The sequence below is a fragment of the Pteronotus mesoamericanus genome, unplaced genomic scaffold (assembly GCF_021234165.1).
Source record: "Pteronotus mesoamericanus isolate MK-2021 breed Mesoamerican mustached bat unplaced genomic scaffold, CSHL_Meso_final contig_182, whole genome shotgun sequence".
Lineage (NCBI taxonomy): Eukaryota > Metazoa > Chordata > Mammalia > Chiroptera > Mormoopidae > Pteronotus > Pteronotus mesoamericanus.
The window spans coordinates 17057688-17083563 of NW_026555078.1; the positions used below are offsets into that span (position 1 = coordinate 17057688).

Below are 25876 nucleotides of genomic sequence, written 5' to 3' on the forward strand. Positions count from 1 at the left end.
TGGGTCAAAGCCCAGCTCACCTAAGAGGCTGGAATTGGGGGATTGAAATGGAGTGAAAAGATAGGCTTTGTATCAAGTTTATCTCTTAGAATAATCAGCTCAGCCTATGAAAAATAATTTGGGTCCCTTGCAGACTACTAGAGTCCTGACAGCCCTTTTAACTAATGGCTAGTCTTTTCCGTGGACACTGAAGGTTTTACAAGGTAAGAAGTAGCTTGTACTGAGATTATTAAACTTTCTCACCTTTCAACACTGCCTGTTTTAGCAGCAGTGTCTAGAATTTTAAAAATTCAGTATCCAGGATGAGATCTACCAGCATTCCTGTTGTTAAAGGCTGCAGGCAAGCTAGGATCTCCCAGCTCTGAGCTACTTTCTTTGTTTCTCTGTTTTGTCTTCCTCATGACAAGTGTTTTCAGAGGACAGTTGCTACCACCTCAATCAACAGTGTTTCCTCAGGAAATTTTTCCTCAATGAGAAATATTTCCTTCAGCCCCCAGCCAAAACAACACAAACTTGAAAGTTATACCAGGGAACTGTAAGAAGTGGCTTGGCTCTACTTCCTCCTTTACATTAGCACCCTTATCTCCCTATTTCTTTAATGCAGCTTCTGGAAAAAGCAATCTACTCTTAGCTGCCTTAACTTTCTTAATGCCTATTCGCTCCCCAACCCATACGAAATTGCTTCTGCTCCCCCTCTCTAATAATTGACTGTTCTCACCACGATCACCAAAGACCACCTTACTGCTGAGCCCAAGCATCTGAAACTGTCCACCCTTACTTCTCGGAACTTTCTTCTCCCTTGGTTCCAGGGCACTGCACTCTGCTGGTTCTCCTCCTCCTTCCTCTCCTTCTTTCATTCCTTCTCTTCTGCCCAGCTATTCTCTGGTAGGTTTGCTCAGGGTGGCTTCCTCGGCTCTCTCTCCTTCTCAATTCTACTTCTCTTCTTGGGTGATCCCATGTATTCTCATGGCTGCAATCAATATTTGATGATGATATTCAGATCTACATCTTTAGTCAAGTGTCTCCTGGACACCAAATCCGTAATTCCAACTGCCTTCTAGACAACCTCCTAAGATATCCCACAGGTACTCAACACTCAACAAAACATAACTTGTTATCTTTCCCCCAAACTTGTTTGGCTTCCCATTATACTCCATCTTGGAAAACGGTAACCCCGTCCGTGAGTTTCCGGAGATGGAAACACTCTCTTCACCACCTCCCAAATCCAACACATCACCAGGTCTTGTCTCTTTTTATTTCTCTTTAATCCAGCCTTCTATACTTTCTTTTAAGGTACAACTTTTGTAAAATGAAATGGACAGACCTGAAGTATACAATATGACGAGTCCTGAAAATTGGATACGTCCACGTAACCCACACTTACGTCAATCAGACAGAAAACTTCCAGCACACCAGAAAGGTCCCTCATGTTCCCTCCTTGTAAACAACACCCTGCTTCCTCTCTCATAGCCCCAGTCACTAGACTTACTTTTTCTACCACAGGTTAGTTTTGCCTATTCTACAATGTCCTATAAATGGAAGCATGCAGCATATATCCTTTTGAGTGTGGCTTCTTTCATTTAGCGTGTTTATGAAGCTCATCCATCTATCACTGTTTCGTTTTAACACAGGTTTATTGGGACATGTGCACATACAATAAAATTCACACTTTAAAATTGTAGTTTGATGAGTTTTGCCACATGTATACAATTGTTTAACCAACACCACAATCAAGACATGAAATAATTCTGTCACAAACATTCCCTTGTGCCCGCCTGTAATCAATCCTCACTCCCTACCCGCCAGCATCCAATGATTTGATTTCTGCCTTTTTCCGGAAAGTCAAATGAATGGAATCATACAGTATTTAGCCTTTTGAGAGTGGCTTCTTTCACATTTTGCTTTTGAGAGTTATCTATGTTAATTTATATATATAAATAAATTCGTATACATACACGAATAGTCGTAAAGTTCATTCCTCTTATTACTGAGTATTATTCCATTTCATGGACATACCACCATCTATTTACCCGTTCAACAGATAACGGACGTGTGTGTCGCCTTCAGTCTTCGGCAATTACGGATAAAGCTACCGTAAGCGGTCATGTACAGGCACTTGTGCGAACCTACGGTTTCATTTTTCTTGGGTAAATACCTATGAGTGCGACTGCTGGGTCCCACGGTAAGCACGCATTATCGCTGCACCCCTCTGACCTACGGGAGGGTACCCCTAGCACCAGGCGCGCCCCACCGTAGTCCTTTCTCTACATGGCCATCGGAACTACATTTCTAAGACATACATCTAACAGATAAAGACAGGCAGTGATTGTCAGCAGTGCATACTGATGCCAGATTGGTTCCTGGAGGATTTTTAACTAGTCATTTCTAGTAATGTTGAACAGCTTCCCTTTGTTGTAATACTATCATACCAAGCTTTGAGTCAAATCGTGATAAAAGCTAAAGAAAAAAATAGTAATCCTATTGCTCCCCTGCTCAAAAAACTCCAGAGGCTGTCTGTTGTCCACCAGACGACTTTCAGCATGCCAGTCCTTCTTAGCTGGGCCCCAACCTACTTCCCTAGCCCTGCCGCCCCACCGCAGGCGGGCTGCGCCCAGTCACAGTGAACTGACCACTTCAAAAAATGCCCCATCCTGTCATGACGCTGAGTGTTGCACGTTATATTCCCTCTGCAAGGAATCACTTTGCCTGGCTCCCCCAGGCACCGCGGGGGACGCTGTGTTCCAGGAGCACCTGCGTCATGCCGCTGCCTGTGCTGTCGCGTCTCGCCTCCCTGCCCCGCAAGCGCGGGGGCCACGTCTCCTTCATCGTCACGGACCAAACAGCCTGCACCGTACGAAGAACGTAAGAAGCAATCAAGAAATACTTGGGGGGGGGGAAAGAGGAAAGAGGAAAAGAAAGAAACTTTTAAGTGAAGAACACTGTAAAATTTCTGAGAAAGACAAAATAATTTGCAGATGCTCCCCCTAAATAATCCTAATCACAGGACTTGAAATGTTCATAATAAAAGCACCAACCATAAAGAAAATAAGAGAAATTCTTGAGATTTTGACATATTAAGGAAAAACTTGATAAAAGATGGCCTAGGAAGGGAGGGGAAAAAAAGATTTGATACTGAAAATAATAATGCATCCAAGAGCTAAGAGATTACTAAGCGTGTCACACCACTAATTTTGGAATCAATCCAATAACCCTCCCCAGAAATAAAGTCCCAGCTGAAGCTGTGATCCCTGAGGCAGTGGAAAGTGCTGACATTAGCCAGCACTCACTGTCAGTCAAATGCTATTGCATAAAGGAAATTCTTTTCACCTTGGCTTTGGATTTGAGTTGAAAACCTAAGGAGGAAGTCTTTATCTGGGGTCCAGAAGGAGAATTTGGAAAAAAGCAGATCAAGGTCCCAGAGGAAAATGAACTAAATAAAAGAAAAAGCCCAGAGCCAATTTGTTAACTAGTCCAATAAATCAATATGGTATCTGGCTACCATATGTAAAGGTAGATTTGAGGGAGTAGCTAGGACCCAGTACTGTTGACTGGAGCAGAAAGAGCGCCCTTCTTCAGGCCTGATATCATAGGAAGGATGATATTGTTTTCCCCTGAGATACAGTTACAGAAGAGCAGGAGGATCCAGGATGTGAGGCATGTCACAAAAGGCTGGACACATCAGAACTTGTCTTTATGTGGGTGGAAAAAGGGCCAGAGAGACGTGCCTCTCAAATCTGGCTTTGCTGTTTACTAACTGCATGACCTAGGAAAAATTATTTAACTTCTCTGAAACTTTTTTCCTTGTCTACTACCATGAGTACTAAATACAAACTGTTAAGAGAACTGAGGGACAAACCAATGAAGAGTGCCTGACAAACAGTAGGTACTCTCTGCTTAGTTCCTCCCACAGTAAACTTCCCTTCCTGCTGAAATAGGAGCATGGGATGAACCAGAAAAGAAGACTACCTCAAAAAGTGAACTCCTGATGACTTTCATTGTTTTTGTCGTTCGTCAAGTAGTTTACATTGTTGGAGAATGTGTATCGCCCGCTTTCATTCCTTCAACGAAGACTTACAGCCCTTTTCCCGGGAAGAGTGTCAGCTTACTATGCGACGTGGTCTAGAGCAATAGCAACGAGAGGCCAAGCCAGCACTCATTCAGCATAGAGAGGTACACTGAGCACGGTGTGTCCAGAGCAAGGATGTCACTGGTCTCTGGCACAAGCAAAGCCAGACTCATCAAGTCTACAAGTGGCATGACAGCTGGTTCGCGTGATCCCAGGCCGGAGAGGAAGAGGGTTATAGCCTGTCACTCCAGCCATCTTCACACACATAGATAAAACCACTGTCGGCAGTGGCATCTTTAAAAAATAGCTAACATCCTGTTGGTTTTGGCTGTTTTTGTCCAACTGGTCAGAAAAGCTAGTCTCATGGCCAGTTATCTCACGGTGCCAATTTCCTAAGCATATTTAAAGGGTTGCTGTTTAAGCATGTATTTCGCATGGTACCATGTTTTCACAATCTTTTTTTTTTTTTTTTGTAAGATTTTATGCATTTTCTTTTTAGAGAGAGTGGAAGGGAGGGAGAAAGAGAGGGAGCGAAACATCCATCGGTTGCCTCTTGTAAGTGCCCCAATCAGGGGACCGAACCCACAACCCAGGTACATGCCCTGACCAGGAATCAATCGGCAAACTTTTGCTTTGCAGGACGACGCCCAACCAACTGAGCCACACTGGCCAGAGCCATTTTCACAATCTTAAAGGCAGTACAGGTTAGATTGTCAAAAACCTGTTTTACTGGGAGAGGCATCCAAAGTTCTATAAACCAAGAGTCCTATGACCAAGGCGCCCTGATTGCCGAAACCCACCTTCTGACCCCCTCTCTCCGAGCTGAGTGTCCCATCTGAGTCCTCGCGCTCACTAGCTATAGAACCTAAGAGTCTTAGTTTCTCAGGATCTCCATTTCTTTATACAGACTAATTATTCTCTGAGGTCCTTTCCAGATGTACAAATCTATGGGAAAAAAACATTAAATGGCTAAGTTTCGGGTAGTTTGTGATGGTTCCTAAGTCTACATTTCAATGCTAATAATACAATGCAGGTAGGTATATGTAGATGTCATCCTGTGTAAAATTTGGTTTGAGAGGAACAAACTCTTATAATCTATGCCTTGAACACAGCAGAAACTGAAACCAAGAAGAAGTTCAATGCCTAAATAAACAAATGAATGGGAACAATGAAGGTACCTGGAAACACAGCTGGACATTAGAGACGGCAGGGTGAGAAAGAAATTATAAGACAGTAGCACCTAGACAGTAATGGGATGCCCCTGGCAAGGATCCATACTGTGGAAGGGCAGAAACAGCAACCAAAATAATACAGCGAACCCTATCGCTGGACCAGTGGCTTTCCCTGAAAGCACCAAAGCTTCATTCAAGCCAAATTCTTCTGGGAAGCTCTCAATTCCTGTTTACTCTAAAACAAATGAAAAAGAAAAGAAAAAAAAAAAAGAAACCCAGCTTATCCCTTGTAACTTAAACCCCAGGGAAGGTTATGAATCAGTGGGAGGCAAAGAGATTCACACAAATACACACGTTTACAAAATCATATCTGATGGGGGGAGGTCAATGGAGCACGCAAAATCCCAGGGCTGACAGGAAGTGGAATTAGAACCACAAAAGCCAAGAAGACAGTCAACAACTTAAAAAACTCCAGATGCACTCAGTTTATTAAAACTGAACACAAGCAGTCCCATGGTTGATGACATGGACCTAGGGGGTATTTCACTGAATCAGAGAAAGTCACCGCTCATTTCACATCAGAACTGCAATGGCCGTTAAATTTAAGAAATTCTTAAGCTTCCAAAAGGCAATCAAGCAACAAAACAATATAGAAAAGGAAACGTTCAGAAAAGCTTGTGATGATTTCTAGACTATAGATTTTAACACCAAGAAATTTATCCTCACATGAGAGCCAAGTAGATGTGGAAAAGAAGCTTTTATTTATTTATTTAATCTAGTAAGGTGTTTGAAGTTGGAGTTATATTCCCCGCAACCCCTTCCCCTCAACAGCTTACAATAATGCTAAGAGCTCTAGGCCCCTACCAAGCCAGATTTTTCATGAAGCCTATTGTCAGGCCACCAAAAGGCAATTAAAACAAGTAAGTTTCAGTCATTCAACAAACACTCTTTAAACATCCTCTAAGAGCAAAAAATGCTGCTATGGCTGAGAGGGGCAGAATCAAGGAGCTTCTAGTGCAGTGGGGGGACAGACACACAAACGGGTGCCAGGCACCACGCAAAACTTCCCCAGAAAAGTGATATTCGACTTCGTCTTGAAAGGTGTTACCATCTGCTAGGTGAACTAACATGAGGAAAGTATTTCAGACACAGGCTAAAGCAAGCGCAAAGGCAGAGGGTTAGGAAAGGAGCTGCAGGTCCAGGGAGAAGGTAAAAGGTTTGGTCTGGCAGAAACACAGTGAGAGGGGCAGGGTAGGCAGTGACTGCTAAGAATCCACAAAGGTTAGCTCAGAGACTACTGGGGAGGTATGTGTGTGAACAAAACACAATACAATAGGAAAGGAATACAATGGAACAAGTACAGAACGGCACAGGAGAGGAGACACAACACGGCACTTTATTAGACAAGGACTCTCAGAAGAGGCAATGTCAAGCTGAGTCTTAGAATATGCAAGGCAGACGGGGAGAATTTCCTAGCGGAGAGCAGAACTTGAACATGGACGCAAAGGCATGGAGTGCTCAGTGGTATAGTAGTGTTATACGGTATAAAAGGGGAAACAGCATTCTAGAAGTCAGCTAGGGTCAGACCCTTAGAAGCCTGAAGTTATACCAAGTTTCTGCTTATGACAGAAACTATGGAGCCACTGAAGGGTTTTAGAACACATGCACATATTTGCATTTAAAAAAAGGTATCACAACCTCCTGCTTTACTGTCTAATTTTAGGTTCTGGTTTATCTACCATCTTCGATTCAGTCTCAACACTTCCCTTTGCTTAGTGCCCCGCCCCTAAAGTACAGATTGTTATGATAATCTATTAAAGAGATCAAGAATTATAATGTCTAATTATAAAAATAAAAAAAATGTATTGAGTACAAATTAAGGGCCAGACATGTGCCAGGTGCTCTGCATGCATCATCTCACTTGATCTTCCTGGTGCTCTCTGGAGGCAGGAGCCATCATTACTGCCATTTTTTAGTTGAGGACACAGAATTAGAGCAATTTGCTGAAAATCATAACACTAGTAAGGGGTGCCAATGGATCTCAGACTAAGTCTGTCAGGCTCTGAACTCCACGTTCTTTGCTTTTCTGTGACCCTGCCTCCTAGGCAAGCCATGTCTTACTACTGTGTCACTTTAATTATCCCCTCATCAATGACCCTAGTGTGTTTCACTAACAAAGCCTAACCTCTCCTGAAAGCCTATGTCGCTTTGCTGGCAATCACCCCCGAGTGCACATCCACACAGAAAGCAAATGCTCCAGTCAGAGCCGGTAGGGCAGCAGGCAACAGGCTTCCTGACCCAGTAACTGTGGACTGCCTTATTCCTTCTCTGCCTGTACAATCAGGGAGTTAGGGGTGGCAGAGGAAAGGAAGCGGGGAGGAAGAGGAAGAGAAAAAGAAGAAGAGGGGAGAGGGAGGAACCCACTACAGAAAAGACTAAAACAAAAAGGAGGAGTCATCGGAAAATGGAAGAAAGCACATACTGGTACCAGCCAGAGCTTCTTGGACCAGTTCCCAGTCTGGCTGCCAAAGAGCTCTGGAACATATTTGTTAGAGCTGGATTCCTCTACAGTCTGTGGCCGACTTTTTCTGATTGCATTCTGACAAAGAGAGCCATACTTTAGCTCCAATCCCGGCTTCCCACACAGAAAGCTAGTTAGTTCTCAGGGGACCTCCAGCTAAGCTCCCCACTGGCCTCTTCATAGAATTGTCACGTGAGCTTAGAAAGAAAGAAATATCCACCACATACCTTCCTCCTGTATCCTGTGGAATCACTCAACCTCTCTACCCCACAATTCCATCCCAACTTCCCCAGCCCCTTTTCACAAAACACTGTGCTCCTTGAGCCTCCTTACCAAAACAACTGCTGCGATGAGGAACAAAGGTTTTACAGGCTGTAGCAATAGACAGTTCAGCAGAGATTATAGTCTTAATGATAAGGTCTTCGACACTGGCCATCAACGCTACAAAAAGAGAAGAAGAAACACTACAATGCATGGATTAGAAAGACTGGATTCCAACACCATCTAATATAAAAGCACATGTGCTCATTCAAAAAAGGCCCGACATGGCAGTCTCGTAAATGGTGCTGCACGAGAAGGCACACCTGTGAATAGAGCAACACAGTCAAAAAGTAGGCCTCCTACTACAGGAGACGTAGAGTGGAAAAGGAACCTTCCTCCCTTTCTGCTCTCCTATCACCTCCCCTGCCTTGGGGACTGAGCCGAGTCCTGTGGCACAGTCTCCCATTCTGCTCAAGGCTCAGCAGTGGTGTCCGTTTCGATCACCAGCCCCACTCTCACTCTTGACACTGTCCATTCTCCAATTTAACAACATGAATGAGAGGAGTTAACTTAGAAAAATTTGAACTCAGGGTCAATTTGGAGGGAAGTTATTTAAAAAGCTGACAGTATTTTAGTTAGCAGTTCAACATTCACAAAGGAAAAATTCACTGAAGATCAAAAGGAAAAGTTATGCCTTTCAAACTAGAAACAAGGAAGAGGATTTCGGGGGTCATGGAAAGCCTTTTCTCCATCTTGTAAAGAGCAGGAAAACTTTACAACCAAAAAGGTGATCCCAGGAGATGTCTCAGCAACAGTATTAGAATTAGAAAGAATGACTGCTGGTGAGAGACAATGGTAAAGCTGTACAAAGCAAAGAAGTCAAAAAGAAAAAGGGCCTGGTACTCACCAGTTGTATCTCTGCCTTCTTGTTTCAGATACCTAAGCATAGCACTCATGCTCCATTTGTTCCCATAATCCTCCACTTCTGGATCATCACAACTAAAACAAAATAATGGATCAAGGTCACATACGCAACTAGGTCTGGCTGTAGAAACTAATTTTTTTTTTTTTTTTTTTTTTTTTTACAAATAGCTTTCCTGCCCTTTTAAATCTTTAGAAAAACATTCCTTTTGCTGACTTCCACCTCACCCACTATTTCTTGATCCTTTTTGTCGTATGAGGTCTGTCCATAAAATATCCAGACACGTAAAATGAAAAAGAGACTTTTATTGAAGATACAAGAAACACTGTACATAGGACAATGATACCTCAGTCCCCTTCAAAGTAGGCACCTTGGGACCTCACACAGTTCTCCCAATCGCCATCAGCTGCCCCATCTTATTTTCCTGAATTTCATCAACAATCTGAAATCTCTTCCTTTTCAAAGGTGAGTTTAGTTTTGGGAAATGCCAGAAGGCACAGGGAGCCAAATCTGGGCTCTAGGGGAGCTGAATCACCTGGGTGATTTGATGTTTCACCAAAAAGCTCTGCACGAGTGATGCAGAGTGGTGATGCATGAGCGGGTGCATTGTTGTGATGAAGCTGCCAATCACCAGTTGCCCATAGCTGCGGCCTTCTGAATCATCCAAATGGCTTCCAGGGAGGAACGTTCAAGCCTAATGCAGAATTTGATGCAGATTCGTTGCTCTACTTGCTCATTTTGAATGCAATGGCCACACAGTACACATGCTCACTCAATGGTGTCTACCGCCCCCACTGACTAGTACAGTGAAGACATCACTGTTCACGCATGTGCATGCCAGTCCACTCTCCTTGGCTGCTAGGTAACATCAATGTCACTCAAGCTATTCTCATTATATTAACGATGGTTGGACTTTTTCCAGACAGACCTCATATATCTCTTTACACCAATTTCTTCCATTGAAATGAAAATGCATATAGCCTGCCTTATTGAGGGATGTAGGGGAGAAGAAGGACAATTCTTCCTTAACCAAACAATTGCGCATCATAGAAGAGTGAAAGAAATGTGTTAAAGAATGTAAACAAGTTTAAGAATGGTTACAATATATTAACAGATTGAAATGTTTGAAGTGAAAACCTAGCTTTTGAGGTAAATGTCATGTGAGCCCAGGAAGCAACCTCTGATGCCATTTTCAGACCAAAACTGAGCCTGGAGGGGCTGGTAAGACAACACAGTGTAGCATTTTAATGAACTAACCAAGCACAGAGCTACTTTAGTATTGGAAGCAAGCTCCCTCCTCTCTGGTGGCAGAAGTAGCTTTTTAAAAATACCTTTTGACCCATCACTGAAGGAAGTATGCACTAGTGCAACAGTAAAAGCAACGCAGCAACCACCACTGCAGCAGCAAAGGGGCAAACCTGGTGGGCCCCTGTGAGGACTCCTGTGCCGGATGGGCCTTGCAATCTGGAACTTGTGTTTTGCAGCTGCCCCCTCACTCCCCACCAGCACCCCCCACCCTCCCACCCACCAGTTACCTCTTTGCTCATCTTCCAAAGTGAAGGATGTACCTTCAACCAATTCCTAATACTGGTCGCAGGTCAATGAGATCTGCACAGCTCCAGCAACCATGCCATCACCTCCAGATTCCTTCCTTCCTTCCTTGCTTCCTTCCTTCCTTCCTTCCTTGCTTTCCTTCCTTGTTTGCTTACTTGCTTGCTTGCTTGCTTCCTTCCCTTCCCTTCCCTCCCTCCCTCCCTCCCTCCCTTCCTTACTTCCCTTGGACTTTCTAGGCACTTATTTTTAGTCTGAGTAGAACATAACTGTTTGAGTTTCTTTTTTATTTTCTCACTTTCTGGCAAAATTATCAGAATGAAAGAAAACAGAGCAGAAAGAATATTTCCACACAGCTGGGCTGGTATTCCCTTCCACTGAATCCTGTTCTGAGATGGCCTCATTGCTTCTTTATTTAATTTATTCCTAAGTTTTTCCCCTCCTGATCATACAAGTATTTACTTTAAAAATGTTAGGAAACACACAAAAGTTCCAAGAAGAAAAAAGAAATCATCCATCCATAGTCCCATCCACTACAGTTAAGAACAGTTAACATTTTAGTATATATCTTTTCTAGTTTTCTTCCCCTTCTTTTCAGCAAAAATAAACTTTAGTTATTGTATATGTTCAAAAAAGAAAATAATTGCATGCAGTGTCTGATAACCTGCTATTTGCACGTGACAATATACAGTCATGACCATTCTCATCTACATAGGATCTTGTATGCACATCCTTCGTTACATCATAAGGTTAAGTTCCTAGAAATAGAATTGTTGGGTCAAAGGGTACAAACATTTTTATAGCTTTTGATACATTTTGCCAAGTGCTAAAATGACCTCATGTCTTGATTTCTAAAAAGTTTCATATGCATATTAAATTCCCACCCTCAGCCCTGGTAGGGTGGCTCAGTTGGTTGGAGCATCATCCCATATACCAAAAGGCTGTGGGTTCGATTCCCAGTCAGGGCACATATCTAGATTGTGAGTTCGATCCCCAGTTGGGGTGCATATGGGAGGCAACCAAGTGATGTTTCTCTCTCGCATCAATGTTTCTCTCTCTCTTTCCCTCTCTGTTTTCTCTCTCTAAAATCAATAACTATATCCTCAGGTTAGGATTTTTTAAAAATTCCCACCCTAAGTCAAATGAGGAAAAACAATGAGGAAGATGAAACTTGGGAAGCCATTATTTTGGTGGAGAAAGGCGATGCTGTAACTGGATAGGCAACGGAGAAACCACAGGAGATGTGCCTCAAAACTCTGTCGTTTGACTGGTAACTTTTCGTAAAGTTCATGGATACACAGACAGAGTTTGCCGCCAGTACGCCATGTTGAATTTTTACTTCTACTACCCCCGCCTGAGACCGACTTCACTGGCTCCCGGCTCAGGCATAGCCACTACCTGACGTAGTCTCCACTCTTCTTATTCACGCTGTAGTTCGTCAGGTGCATGAACTGGTTCCGAATGTTCTTGGCTCCTTGATCATATCGCACCGTTGCGAACCTGACAGAAAGGACGCAGGTTAAATGCCAGAACAGGGTTTCAAGGAAATCGAGGCTAGAATTCAGGATCAAGGAAATTTTAATAAAAGGAAGGTGACATCATTAATAAATGCTGAGTGCCAACTCCCATGCCAAGTGTTTCATATATAATATCACATTTAATTCAACCCTTAAAACAGTTCTCTGAAATAGATAACATTATATCTAATTTTTAAAAATAGGTACCAAAACTTAAATGTGATCGAGATTAACTTGCCCCAAATCACACTGACTTCCAAAACCCATGTGCTTAACCACGAGATGATGCTTCTCTCATACAGAACCTTAGACCAATAGGAAGGATTAAAAGTGAAAAATAGAGTTATTCACAACCTGGGAAACTGTGTGTGGGATTCTGTGAATGATGAGGCGTTCACAGGGGGCGCCTGCATGGTGCTTGGTACTACAGCACTCTAGGGAAACTATTAAGCAAAAAGGAAAAAAAGGACAGCTTAACAATAGACTAGGACTCATATCCAAAGAAATAACAGAACTGGTCTATAAAGTTCATTTCAAGAAAACAATAATGTCAGCATTAACAGCAGACAAAGCCTGGGTCTGCAAAATAGCATAAATATGAGCACCGTGCAGGAGACTAATTCCTGAATTTGGAATGAAGGCAAAAGACAGAGAGATTAAACATGGAGCCCACTGAAAACAGGGCAGCAATTTGATATCCTGGACTATTGTCAAAAGAAGACCAAAATATAAAATATACGTGCCTCTAAAGGAAGTAACCAGGGAAAGAGAAAACTTTCCAGGGATGCTCAACATCAACAAAAGGACACTTGAGTCGAATGGTTATGGTAAATATCAACCCCTGTTTACATACCGCTATAACCATATCACCCTTCCCTAAAGTGGTTTTCCCAAGAGGCACATCCAAGTGTGTGAAAAAAAAATCCTAGAAGTCCACAAGTTTATTTTCATATGATTTACAAATTATTTACATATGCTCACTCAGACTATGAAGTCAACATCAGTTTTTACCATATTAAAAGGCAGCATTTAAAATTTTCCTTGTCTCTTTCTTCTCACCCACCCACCCACTATATCCACTCCCTAATTCCCTGTACTAGAAATATATAAAAGAAAAGCATAAAACAACAACAAAAAAATTAAAAAAACAAACAAACATGAGGCCAGGAAGAAGGATGTGGACAAAAACAAAACAATGACCACACATGAATGGCTATGGCCCGAGAATTTGATGAACATTAAGTCTATACATAGAGAAACCTCAAATTTCCAGAAACTTCCAGTAGTTATCACCTAACTTCTAGCCATGCTGCTCCATGGTGAGTAAAACTTGCCTATATATACCCATCTTCTTCTACAGACTTTCTTCAAACAAGTGAGAGACAGTCATCCTCTGAATTCTTGTAAAATGCAAAGGGGGCCCATGCTGACCCCACAGAGGCTGCCTGCCTCACCCAGACATTACCTCACAGTGACATACCTCCTGCCTTCCTTCCCCCCCAAAAAGAATAATGATTTAGAGGGAGAGGAAAGGTTATGCTTCACAGAAAGAGGTTTTTCATCTCTGCTAAATATGAGTACTTGGTCTAATTTCGTCAACAACATGAAAAGATCGGCAAAAGCCTGGTGGTTAACTGTAACCCAACACATCTGTCATTCCTCCACCTTTTTTTCAATAGGACTGCATCTCTCAAAAATAAGGCTTTTTCTTCCTAATCTTCCTTTTTGCTAGGAATTTACATTCTGAACCCCAGCAAGAACAAGATTATTAATGTCAGAATGGGCTTTTATGGAAAGTAAGAGGTGGTAAAAAGTAAAATTTAGAGGGGGAAAAAAACCGTAAGTTCAATGGAAGTTACCCAAAAGGACAAAAGTGCTACGTTCTTTAGTAAACCTAGCCCGATGGGACGTGTAGAAGACCGTGCAGAAGAGAGGTAGGTGAATATGCTCATCTTTCCTCCTGCCCCAGGAAGATCTTAGGGTTCTCCCTAAAATCCATGTTACAGACCATATTCATCTCTGATCACCACTTGAGACATTTCCTTCTTACTGTCTAGACCAGCAGTTCCATTAGTCTCAGCTCTGACACAGGAATCAAGTTCTGATTCGCCTGCAAAGGTTCCCCCACCTTAAATTTGGATTACTCGGCCAACTTTTAAAAACCCGACACCCCCCCTGCAGCCCAGTGGCTCCAGGGCCCAGGGGAGGAAGATGGCGGGCAGGATGGGAAGGCAGCCCGGAGCCAGCACGAGGGCGCTACGCAAGCAGAGCGCCCCAGGCGGCCCCCCAGGGGCCACAGTGCACGCAGGAGGGATCTGAGCGGACCGGTACCTGGGGGTCCGGAGAGTGGCCACGTACAAGAGAACTGAGTAAATAAGTAAATTTGTTGAAGGTGAGGGGAGTCAGACTTCTCATTGCTGGAGAGAGATTTTTTAAGAAGAAAGGGGGAAAGCTAGAATAAACCTTATAGTTCTGAACTAGAATTGGAGGTGAGTATAAACTCCTGTTTTTCAATACAGGGTGGGGCAAAAGTAGGTTTATAGTTATTTGTATGGAAAATAATACAAGGATAAACTGTGCTTTGTGTACTCACAACTATAAGCCTACATTGGCCCCGCCCTGTATATAGGTGTACAGATGTAGAAATATAGATGCAAATGTGTGCGCGTGCACGTGAATACACGCACATACCCATGTTTCCTAGGTCTGTCCGTTGTGAGGACCTGAGAGCAGGGACACCCCAGATCAATGAGCATATCCAGTGCTCAGATCTTGACTCCTAAATACTATTCTTCATTAAAAGCAACCAGTGCTGCTCAGATAAAATGGCTGCTTCCAGGCCTGAGACAGAGAAAGAACAAGATGAGCCTGAAACACCTTGTGCTCAAAGAATAAGGGAACATGTCAAAAGGACACAAAAACTAGTTTAAAGGGGCAAATCTGGGACAATCTGAGCATCAAAATAAATTATGACAGCAAAGAATTATAACTCATTAAGTAAAATAGGGATCCTTGAGTCTTCGTTGACACATGTAGATAAAAGGGAATTAGAAAAAAGCTCTTTCTTGGAGTAAAATACCAAATAATAAAAGTAAAAAAAAAAAAAATGATGGAATTAGAGAGTCATCATTTGGCCACTATCACAGTAATAATTCATTCAGGCAAGAAGCACCAATGGATTATGAAAACTGTTAGGTGAGAATGAGATGAGGAGCCAAATTTTCCATGGTCTCAATGCAGCTCCTCAAGAGATACTTACTGATTACAGAAAGAAAAACAAAGTTAACAGCGAAGAAACCTGGCAGACATCATCCTAATCAAGTGGTCAAACACCACTAGTTGTCATGTGCCATCAAATATAACACAATGAGAACACAGCATCACTTCTGAGGCATTATAGCCAAAAATACATAACTTGCGTCTACTCATAAGAAAATGTCAGACAAACCCAAACTGAGGGACTGTCTACAAAATGGCCTGTAATCTTCAAAAATACTGTCATGAAAATCAAGGAAAGGCTGAGGAACAATTCCGGACTGAAGAAGACTAAAAGAGGCATGACAACTAAATTTAACATGTGATCCCAGATTGGATCCTTTTGTTAAAAAGAATGGTATTAGGATAGTTGGCAAAATTTGAATGTGGTAAAAGGTAATTCTTTTTTTTTTTTAAGATTTTACTTATTTATTCTTAGAGAGAGGGAAAGGAAGAGTGGGAGAGAAACACCAATGTGTGGTTGCCTCTTGTGCTCCCCCTAATGGGGATCTGGCCCCCAACCCAGGCATGTGTTCTGACTGGGAATTGAACTGGCAACCCTTTGGTTCGCAGGCCAGCATTCAATCCACTAAGCCACACCAGCCAGGGTGACAAAAAGGTAATTCTTCATATTTTTTTTTTTACGTTTTTTTCAGTGAGTTTGAAATGTTTCAAAGTTAAAAACCTACAATCAAAGGTAAGTTTCTCTATAAAAATCCAGATGTTTCAGCCTCCCTTAAAATAAAAAAACACAAAGGATATGGCAATACCATCTGTCTTGGTCCATTCAGACTGCTACAACAAAATACCATAAATTGGGTTGCTTTTAAACAACGGAAAGTTGCTTCTTACAGTTCTGGATACTGGGAAATCCAACACCAAGAGGCAGGCAGGGAGACAGCACCTTCCTGCTGTGCCCTCTCCTGTGCAAAGGGTGAGCAATTGCTCTGGGGCCTCTTGTACAAAAAGGCCCTAATCACATTCATGAGGGCTCCACCCTCATGACTTAATCACTTTCCAAAGACCCCACCTCCTACTTCCATCGCCTTGAAACGTAGGATTTCAACGTAAGAATTTGGGGGCTGGGGTGCACAAAAATTCAGAGAAATTCAAGAATCAAAAGAAAGCTGAGACTTGGAAGGGCAGCAACAGAAGAATTAGGAAAGATCATTAAGAGCAAAGATGTGTCATTAGAGACCAAGGCTAAGACCAACCATAGCCTCATATTCCCAATTACTATGCACAAATGCAAAAGCTAGATAGTGAAAAAGGCTGATAGGGAAAAAAAAAATGATTCATTTGAAATATGGAAAGCTCTATGGAGACCCTGGACTGCCAGAAAGACAAACGAGTGGGTCCTAGAACAAACTAAAGCCTGAAACCTTGCAGGAGGCAAAAATGACAAAACTGAAGCCGTCCTACTTCAAGCACATCATGAGCAGGCAGGGCTCTTTGGGGAAAAAAAAATAATACTGGGGGAAAATAGAAGGCAGCAGAAAAAGAGCAAGACCCAACAGGAGGTGGACTGACTCCATGAAAGAAGCCATAGGCAGGGGCCTCCAGGCGCTGAGCAGGGCTGGTGAGGGCAGGACACCGTGGGCCTCGCTCGTTCACGGGGTCGCCAGGAGTCAGGGCTGACTCCAAGGCAGGTAAAGCACAAACACTGAGACCACAGCACCACCACATACCAATGAGCTGCTGGCACTGAATAATAAATGTCCCTTAGGTGGGACATACGATTTCCAGTTCTCCAGTCTCCACCTGGCCAACTTCTCCAGTGAATGTACTTGTGAGCGTTTAGATTTGTGCCTCCTGATTGAGACCTTCACGTATCAAATTTCATCCTCCTTAGGTCTAAAAGCTTCAGCACAATTTATGAGAAACAATCTAAAAAGGGTAATTGTCTACTAGGTACCCCAGGACCAAGTTTGCAAATACTTATCCTAACACATACTGAAATTTACATGATGAATTAAGTCTTGAACCTCCCTCTTAATGAAATCAAAATTTAGGGAAAGCTATCCTGACCGAATTTTATAGCCTTGACTCTTAAACAAAAAGGGGAGAAGGGACTCTACCTTCTTCGCCAAATCTGAAACTGGGTACTATTTTTTTTACCACACCGAAACACATAAGAATTACCTTTATTCTGACAATATCTTAATTCTGACAATAAATTCTGAAATCAAAAGCTACATTTCTTTTTTGCTCTCTAATGTCTCTCAAAGAGAATCAAGACAATGGTAATAATCTGTCCAAAACTCTTGCGTGTCTGTGCGAAGGGAGGAGTTCAATGTTAGGCATGTGGCAGGTACCTGATAGGCATGAACTGAAACTGCACCTGAGCTGCTCATTGCAGGAACTTCACAGTATGGACCGAACACAGGAAGGAGAGCACAGAGAGTGAGATCTTTTAAACCCTCCTCCCCATTCAAAACCTACGTTGCTCTTCTAAGAGTACGAGACCATAGTCAGTTATAGATAGTTCAGATGTGGGGGAGTTAACCACCCCCTCCCAGATAGCTACATATTCTAACAAATATTCACTACAAATGGAAAAAGAAGAGAGTCTCCAGCCCTGAGGAGAGACCCCAGCACATGAGTTATCTCTCAGCAGGTGTAACCACTCGGAGCCAAAAAGGCCAGGGGGATGAAGAGACAGCACCTCAGGCAGCCCTGCCAGGAGCCACTGGGTTTCATCCTCGCCTGACCCAGAAAAATCTCATGGAAGAGAACAAGAGGCCCAAGAGCTCTCTGATCTGCTGTCAACCAGCTGCAGCCCGGAGACTGCCAAGTGCTGCAGTGACTCGGCAGCGCCCTACGGAGCCGTCTGGGAGGGGATTACCAGCCTGATCCCCTGTCTTCGGAGCCAGAAATGACTCAAACTTCACAAACAGCGAGGGCCTGCCAGAGAGGGTGACAATGAGCACTGGAGAGGGTTTTCTCCCCCTCGCTGGTGTCTCTTCCCCCTTCTTGCTGCTGTGGCAGATTCTGGACAGTGTACAGCCTGTGAGGTAATATGAATTCCTTGGCAACCGGCAAGTACCTGAATTCTTTCAAAACCACAGGAATCCAGCAGAGAAAAGGTAAATATCCCTGCGGAGCCAGTGTTAATTAGCAAGGAAGGCTACTGAAGAAGGAACTGGGGGTGGGGAGGGAGGGCGAGGCATTATGAACGCTTTGGGGTCTTTTCTGAGCTCCCACTGAGTAACATGGCTGCAGCAGAAAAACGGCAGCACCTCTCCCCGGGCTCCCAGAGCCTGGGGATGGCTCCCAGCTCCCCGAGGGGCACCTTCACTGCTCCCAGGTGCTGGTGCTACCTAGCTTCAGCTCTGACAACACATTTGGTTTTCAACTGTTTTGTTTTAAGTGTTTGAACTTTTTATTTTTCCTATTTCAGTGAAAATTTGGCTATTAGCTCCACCTCAAAAAACGCCCCATCAAATCATTTAGACCACATACTGGATCCACCTAAAACTGTAAAATCCAGGACAAAGTCTTTTTGGATTCCACCTCTGACAGGAAAAAGAATCTACACCATTTTGGTAGAGAAGGCCACCCCTCCCTGGAAAGTGAGTGTCCCCTGCTGGTGCAGAGCAGCAACACACACGGGAAACTCAGCAGCAGCATGGACCTCTGGGGCAAGGTGTCCAACCCAAATGCAGGAAAGACAATTCTTTTAAACACCTCAGCATTTTGTCCACATGTAAGAAAACAATGAGTTTCCTTACTTCCTGTGTGAGCAAAACAACAAGAGCAACTGAAATTATTAATATAGAAATAAACCATTTAAGATCTTTTCTTTATTAAATTTAAGAAAGTAAAAAATACACTTATTTCACAAACTGTCTTAAGAAATGAACTTAATCTTTCTGTCACCTAAGCTTTAGTCTGAGGTCCAGAACAGAAGTGATATGGGATAAGGCCATTCTTTTCTAAAGAAGGAAACCAATTACATTTGCTGCCAGTTTTGTCTATTTAGGAAAGATTATGGTTTTCCTGTTGAGCCTCAAAGTAAAATGGCTTAGTGATCTCATCCCAAACTGATTATCTTTAGTAATGTCTACATAAAACACACGTGACCCAAGATTACTAGAGGCTATAGATCTTGAGATGCTGTAGACTATTGTTGAATGTAATGACACAGTCAAGCAGATCCTAAGGATTAGAAAGAAGCCGAAGAATGCCAAGATACACAGTGAGTTAAGATACAGGACCGTAGGCACATGGAAGTTACTGCATAGAGCAATGTGCCCTTGTAGGACGCTGGCTAATAGCCTGCCACCATGCGTTGTCCTTTCGTCAAGCTTTTATATTCTTCTATACTTTTAGGTAAATTGAGACAAAGCACTGAAAATTCATATTGCTTGGTTCAACTTGGCCTGAGTTTTTAGAAAAGCTGTTCTCCAAATTATTCTGAGGAAAAAGCACACCTTTAAAACCCACAGGGGTAGGCAAAAGTAGGTTTACAGTTGTAATACAAGTAAATAATACAAATAAACTGTTTTGTGGACTCAGAACTGTAAACCTACTTTTGCCCGCCCTTATATATACTCACTTTCCACTGGAAGCAAGAGAAACTATTCAATTCAGTGGATTGTGACTTCTGACACACACCAAGCAGCCAAAGCACTTGCATATCTTTAGTATATTCTATGATAAACATTGGCATTGCTCTCAATTTGTGTTTGAACGATTGAGGTCTTAAAATTATGCCAAATTTTACCAACAGAGAGGGTTACTAATATTGTGGGTAAAACGTCTTCGAAATAACATGCCAAGCATGTTGGTATGATAGTCTGGTAACCTTGAGGTCTTTTGCATAGTCACGAAGTCCAGCTGGTGGCGGGACAGGACCATTGCCGCAAAGGGGACAGGAAACCAGCTGCAATGAGGATGGGTGGGGGGGAGCTCCTGATACTCCAGAGAGAAAGCTCAGATTCTCAAATTACAAGACTGAAAAAAACCCTCAGCACCTTACATACCTGAGTAGAAGTAAGGTGTATATTTTACCTTCTTTTTGTTCTAGATAATACAGGACTTGGCTTTTAAATCTATACTTCAAAGCCTGAGAGCATGTGTGTCTACAAACATTATAGAAAACTTCCTTCCTATGGATCTGCTCACAGCTGGTAGTCAGTATGTGATAAAGTGCCCGGTTCAGCCCTTTACCTGAAAACTGAGAAATGTTTGTTTTCCCCTCCTTAATTTTAAGGAAAAGAGTAAAGACAAAGAATATATAAAATGAAGTCATTTTAACCAAGCTGCTAAAATTATTAACATTATGAAGGTTGAGGAGTGAGGAAAGACTGTCTTCTTGTTCTTCTTAGCCTGGGAAATTAAATTTTGAACTTTCCAGTCCGGCATCGATGTCCTCATATGCATCTGGACATACCCCAGGCCTCCAGAGAGCCCTCTGGTTACCCTCTGGAAGGACTCACGTATCCAGACCACCTGACAGCCGTTATCCAGAACACTGGGTGTGACCAGACTCCTGCCTCCCACCTTCTAGGCCACCTGGCATCCATCATCCAGGCCACCTGACAGCTGACAGGTAACCATCCTGGACGAATTCTAGGGCTAAAAATGCAGGACTGACCATTCTCAAGAGCATACTTTTCACTCTAAGAACTTTGAACTTTTCTTTCTTCTTTGGAGTATTTCTAAGGCTTTTGCCTAGCTGTGTTTCTGGTTTGCAAACTCTAAGACCCTTGAGTAAATCTTTATCATTTATTTCTAGCCAAAGCTTCCAGGCTCTTTTTTAGTTCAATGGACCATTTTTAAGGAACAAGAGGCCAGAACTGGGGAGCTTCAGTAGCCTCTAATGTTCCTAGGGCTCAAACTCATAAATCTTAGTTAACAGTGTAACAGGGCTTATAAATGGTGTCGCTGCCACCTAGAGGTGAAGGGAAGAAACAGCTCAACCAGCCAGAATCTCGTCAGCCCACTGTCACCCTCAGGTTGTAGTCAAAGCATGCATCAAAAAACTCTATGTGAAATCATTAAAATGCCATTCTAAAATAACAGTTGTCAGAGTACTATAATATGTATCAAAGCACCTATACTTAAATAGGTAGGCTTCTTTTAACCACTCTATTTCCTGTTTTTGAAGTGCATTTTAAAAAATAAAACAACACATACAGACCAAGCTTTTTAGCTTGTTAGGACTGCTCGCAGGTTGCAAACTACCTTCTAAACTGCTGTTTCATAAAGCCACTATGCATAGAAGGAACTTCAGGGAAGGCTAGTTGGTATACACACACACACACACACACACACACACACACACACACACACACACAGAGGGTAGGGTAAAAGTAGGTACACAAAACAGTTTATTCTTGTATTATTACTTATTAATTATTGTATTATTTTCCATAAAAGCAACTGTAAACCTAGTTTATTCTTTTGAGTTACTAGAGCTGCTGAAATATTCATAATCTGCATGTCGTCTTCCATATGTACTATAAACCTACTTTTGCCCACCCCTGTATAGGTAGGTAGGTAGATAGGTAAGTTTTATGGATTAGTTTTATGGGGGGAAGAACATAAGCAAAGTAAAGTTATGTACTTATTTTAAAAAGTATTTATTGATTAATTTTAGAGAAGGAGGGAGGGAGGGAAAGAGAGAGAAATGTCCATTTATTTCTTGTTCTACTCATTTATGCATTCATTGGTAGAGTCTTGTCTGTGCCCTGACCAGGGATCGAACTTACAACCTTGGTACATCAGGATGGCGCTCTAACCCCCAGAGCTACCTGGCCATGGCCATGTACTTATTTTCAACATTTTAAAGGGCTTATGAAAACCGTGCCACCTCTAAAATTATCTAGTTATGGGAAACAAAACTGCAAATTATTATAACCTGAATTTAATTTTGTAAGTCACATTACCATAAAACCTAAAAAAGACTTCAAGAAAACAGAGTAATACAACCAAGGTAAAGTTTATTACTTGCAGGTGGGGGAGGGGGGGGATGGCAGCTAATGCCTCCTAGCACAAGAGGGCGTGAAATAGCTCAGGCCTCGAGCTCTGGAGCAGGAGCAGGAGCAGGAGCAGGAGCAGGAGCCGTGAATTCAAAACCCTGCTCCACAACCAAGCTGCTGGGATATCTCAAGAAAGTGACTCCAAGTTCCCTTCCCTCTCTAACCCTCAGCTTCCTCAACTGCAAAAATGCAGCAACTATTAGGTTATTGTGAGCATTAAAATAAATACATGGTATGTAACAGATAAACGTGGGATTTCTTAGACTTCCTAGATCAGTTCTGAAGAACCGTGACAAAGCATTTTAATACCCTAGGGTCTCCACAACTGCCATTTCCTGAAAACACGATGTGATCCTGGAGTGCTGCTGGGAAAGGTGTGTGTTTACATACACATGCTTGTACACACGTGTGGATGTATATGCAAGTGGGGCTGTAAAGTAACCTGGAGGCCACCTGGGTGCACTCAATTCGGCTGAGTGAACAGAAGGAAAAAGCCTGACCGTAATGCACTCCTTGATGGGCCCACTCTAATAAACACCCTCCCTCTGAACACCTCTTACCTAGCCAATCCTTCTTCATAGAGATAGATGACAAGAGGGTCGTAGGAAGTCACAAGCACATAGAGACGCACATCAAACTTGAAATCTAGGAAAAAAATTTTAATTCACAGGAAAAACTCAGTTTATCCATGTTCTGTTACAGAATGAACAGGACAATGTAACAAACAAACATGAAAGAAACACTAGCCCTCCTCAACCCACAAAATACAAACTGCCCACACTCCTTGCTTTTTGAGGATAAATAATAATTATGCATTTCATATATATGTATGTGTATACATATAAGATGAGAGAGAATGTATACATATGTACTGTACAGTTTTCATATATTATTTGTTATTATATAACCCATAAAGCACTTTTTAAAAATTATCTCTTTTCATCTTCAACATAATCCCATGAGGTAGGTAAGAAACCAGTCTCAGCTCTAAAGCCACAGTTGCCAAGAATGTCACACTAGTTTAATAAAGACTGAGTAGCAAAGACTATGAGAATGTTAAAAAATTAAGCAAGATACCATATGGTGATTACCAGAGGGAAAGCGGGGTGGAGGACGTAGAAGGTACAGCGGAGATAAACGATGGAAGGAAACTTGCCTCGGGGTGGTGAACCCACAGTACAGATGATGTGTTATAGAACTGTACACCTGAACCTACATAATTTTATTAACCAATGTCATCCCGATAAATCCAATAAACAAACAAACAAACACAACAAAAAATATTTAGCAAGATCTAACCCAATCCAGTCAAGAGCCTAAGCACAACTCACCATCTATGAGCAGGGGGTTGTTAATGTAACGGGAGACCAGGATGTTCTCTTCCAGGGAAATCTGGTTTGGCTATTAAGTAAAGAAAAAGAATGAAAGGACAGAAATGCAAAGGGACCCTAGTTTACAATACAAGAACAAAGTTCTTAATCTTTTAGAAATGGTAATGTAGAAAACTAACACTCTAAGAATAAAGTTCTCCTCCAAGCTGCCCATATTCTCAGTTGGCCACATAACACACCGCTTCCATAAACACGGAAAGTATCCAATTACAACAGGGGGAAAAATAAATTACACAGCATCTCTCATATACTAAGTAAAGCCTAAACAGCTTTAGAGATTTATATACATGAGATTAAGTAGTTACACGCCAAGAAAGTATTAGCTACTTGATAAAAAATTGCCTTCTCCCAAATGTAAAGTAAGATGCAAATTTTAAAATACCACCATTATTCTTAAACGAAGGCTTTCATCAAGTTGCTCAGAGAATTTACAGATCTTTCCCCTGTGAAAGGGGATGGATGTTTCATCGATTCACTTAAATGGCGCTTGCTATGCCACTGTCTGTAAAGAGGGAACTAGATATTTTAAATATTTTTCAATGAGAAAAGAGCTGTTTTTACAATAAATAATTATGAGTATTGCAGATACTGTATAAGGCACTGGGGAATACAGCAAACAGATATAATCCCTGCCCTCGGAGCCCAACCCCTAAGAGTTTAATATTTAGGTAGAGGAATGGCAGAATACATAACTTAAAGGAACAAAAAGCTGCCTTTCTGTGAGTGGAAGATGTGAGAGTGCAGGCTGAAGAGCAGACCAATTAGTGGGACCAGTCAGGGAAGGCTTGTCCTGGAAGAGCAGGTGCAGATGTGAACACTGAAAGCTACCAAGCCCTGGTGGAGAGGAAAGGAGGCCACCGTGGGAAGGCGGCATGCGCGGAGCCCAGCGGAACGGAGACTGGGCAGGTCCACGGACCTGGAGCCCAAAGACTGAGCTGAGAAATAATGAAAGACACGGTCAGACAATTAGGAGGAAGGGACCCTACTGGCAAAGGGATATGAACCCCTGGCAAGGAGGGAGTTTAGGTTGAACACGATGGGAAGCAGGAAATTATTGCGGAGTGTTAAGTGAATAGGAAGATTAAAATATGTGAAATCGAACAACTCTGTGTGAGATTAGGTTAAGACAGAAGTCAGCTGGAAGTCACCACAGTCCATAACAGGGCACAGAACTCCAAAAGGAAAGAGGCTAGAATAGTAACTGTGATGGCGACAGCTACTGTAGCAGCACCAGAAGCAACCATCGACATCAGCAACAAAATATAAAAGCTAATAAATGTAGTGAATAGTTGCTATGCATTGTTCTAATTCTCCACAAGCATTATTTCATTTAGTCCTCCCCTAACTCCATGAGGTAGGTATATCACCACCCAAATGTTAGAGCTGAGGAGCAGGAACCCGCTCAAAGTCATACAGCTAGTCAGTGGCAGAGGGCAGCATCCGAACCCAGGCAGTCTGCCTCAGACGCTCAACTCCCAAGCACTATTCACATCTTTCTCCAAAGTTCTGAGCTAAAAATAACTGTCCCCCAAATTCAAACATTTTTCTTTATGATAACACATTTTCTACCCCCAATACTTCAGTTATCATAAAACAGGGATAATTTTGTGACACATCACATACGTACAACCACAATGAGCAACTCCAGAGTCAGGATACTGAGATTATTTCCCCTCCTCATTTCCCACTCTTGCTAACTCAAACTCAGAACACAACTTGCACAGCCTGTGCATCATATGGACACCATGACATCAATACTGATTCATAATCATGGACTCAGTCACCCACTGTCATTTCCTGACTCCCTTACATCTCATGATCAGTTTCTCACAAGGAGTACTATCTCCATTCTGCCTCAGCTTAGTAAGAATTGATACAATCCTACAGTCCAAAGCAACAAGCTGCAGGCTGAGTTCCAAAGCTAAAATTAAGCAACTGTAGCTCTCTCTTCCAAGTGAGTAACACCTATAGGCTACAATAGATGTATAGCCACTCCACATTCCTTCAAGCCAGAGGATATGCTGATAATTGTCTTCACTCCATGACATATCTAATGTCCATGGCCATTTCCTCTTCTTTCCTTCTTCATCACACATATTTGTCCTCTGAGTTATACATAACCTAATCTCTTGCATTATTTGTTCAATGGTCTGTACCTCTCATTTTTGTCTGCACTAGGAATTAAATGGTAAGCTTAAATGGTAAGAAGAAAAGAATGGTTTGGGTATCATTTC

At 42.4% G+C, this 25876-nt stretch overlaps 1 protein-coding gene across 2 annotated transcripts in view; it reads right to left on the reverse strand.

Moving 5' to 3' along the window:
- Positions 1-25876, reverse strand: part of TTLL5 (tubulin tyrosine ligase like 5) — a 246195-nt gene that overhangs the window by 190039 nt on the left and 30280 nt on the right. For both annotated transcript variants that reach the window (XM_054567237.1, XM_054567238.1), the window contains exons 8-12: positions 23583-23652; positions 22812-22896; positions 11892-11993; positions 8928-9019; positions 8093-8200 (exon numbers count right to left, since the gene is read on the reverse strand). In XM_054567237.1, the coding sequence (XP_054423212.1) occupies positions 8093-8200; positions 8928-9019; positions 11892-11993; positions 22812-22896; positions 23583-23652 (457 nt within the window). The remainder of the gene's footprint in view (positions 1-8092; positions 8201-8927; positions 9020-11891; positions 11994-22811; positions 22897-23582; positions 23653-25876) is intronic.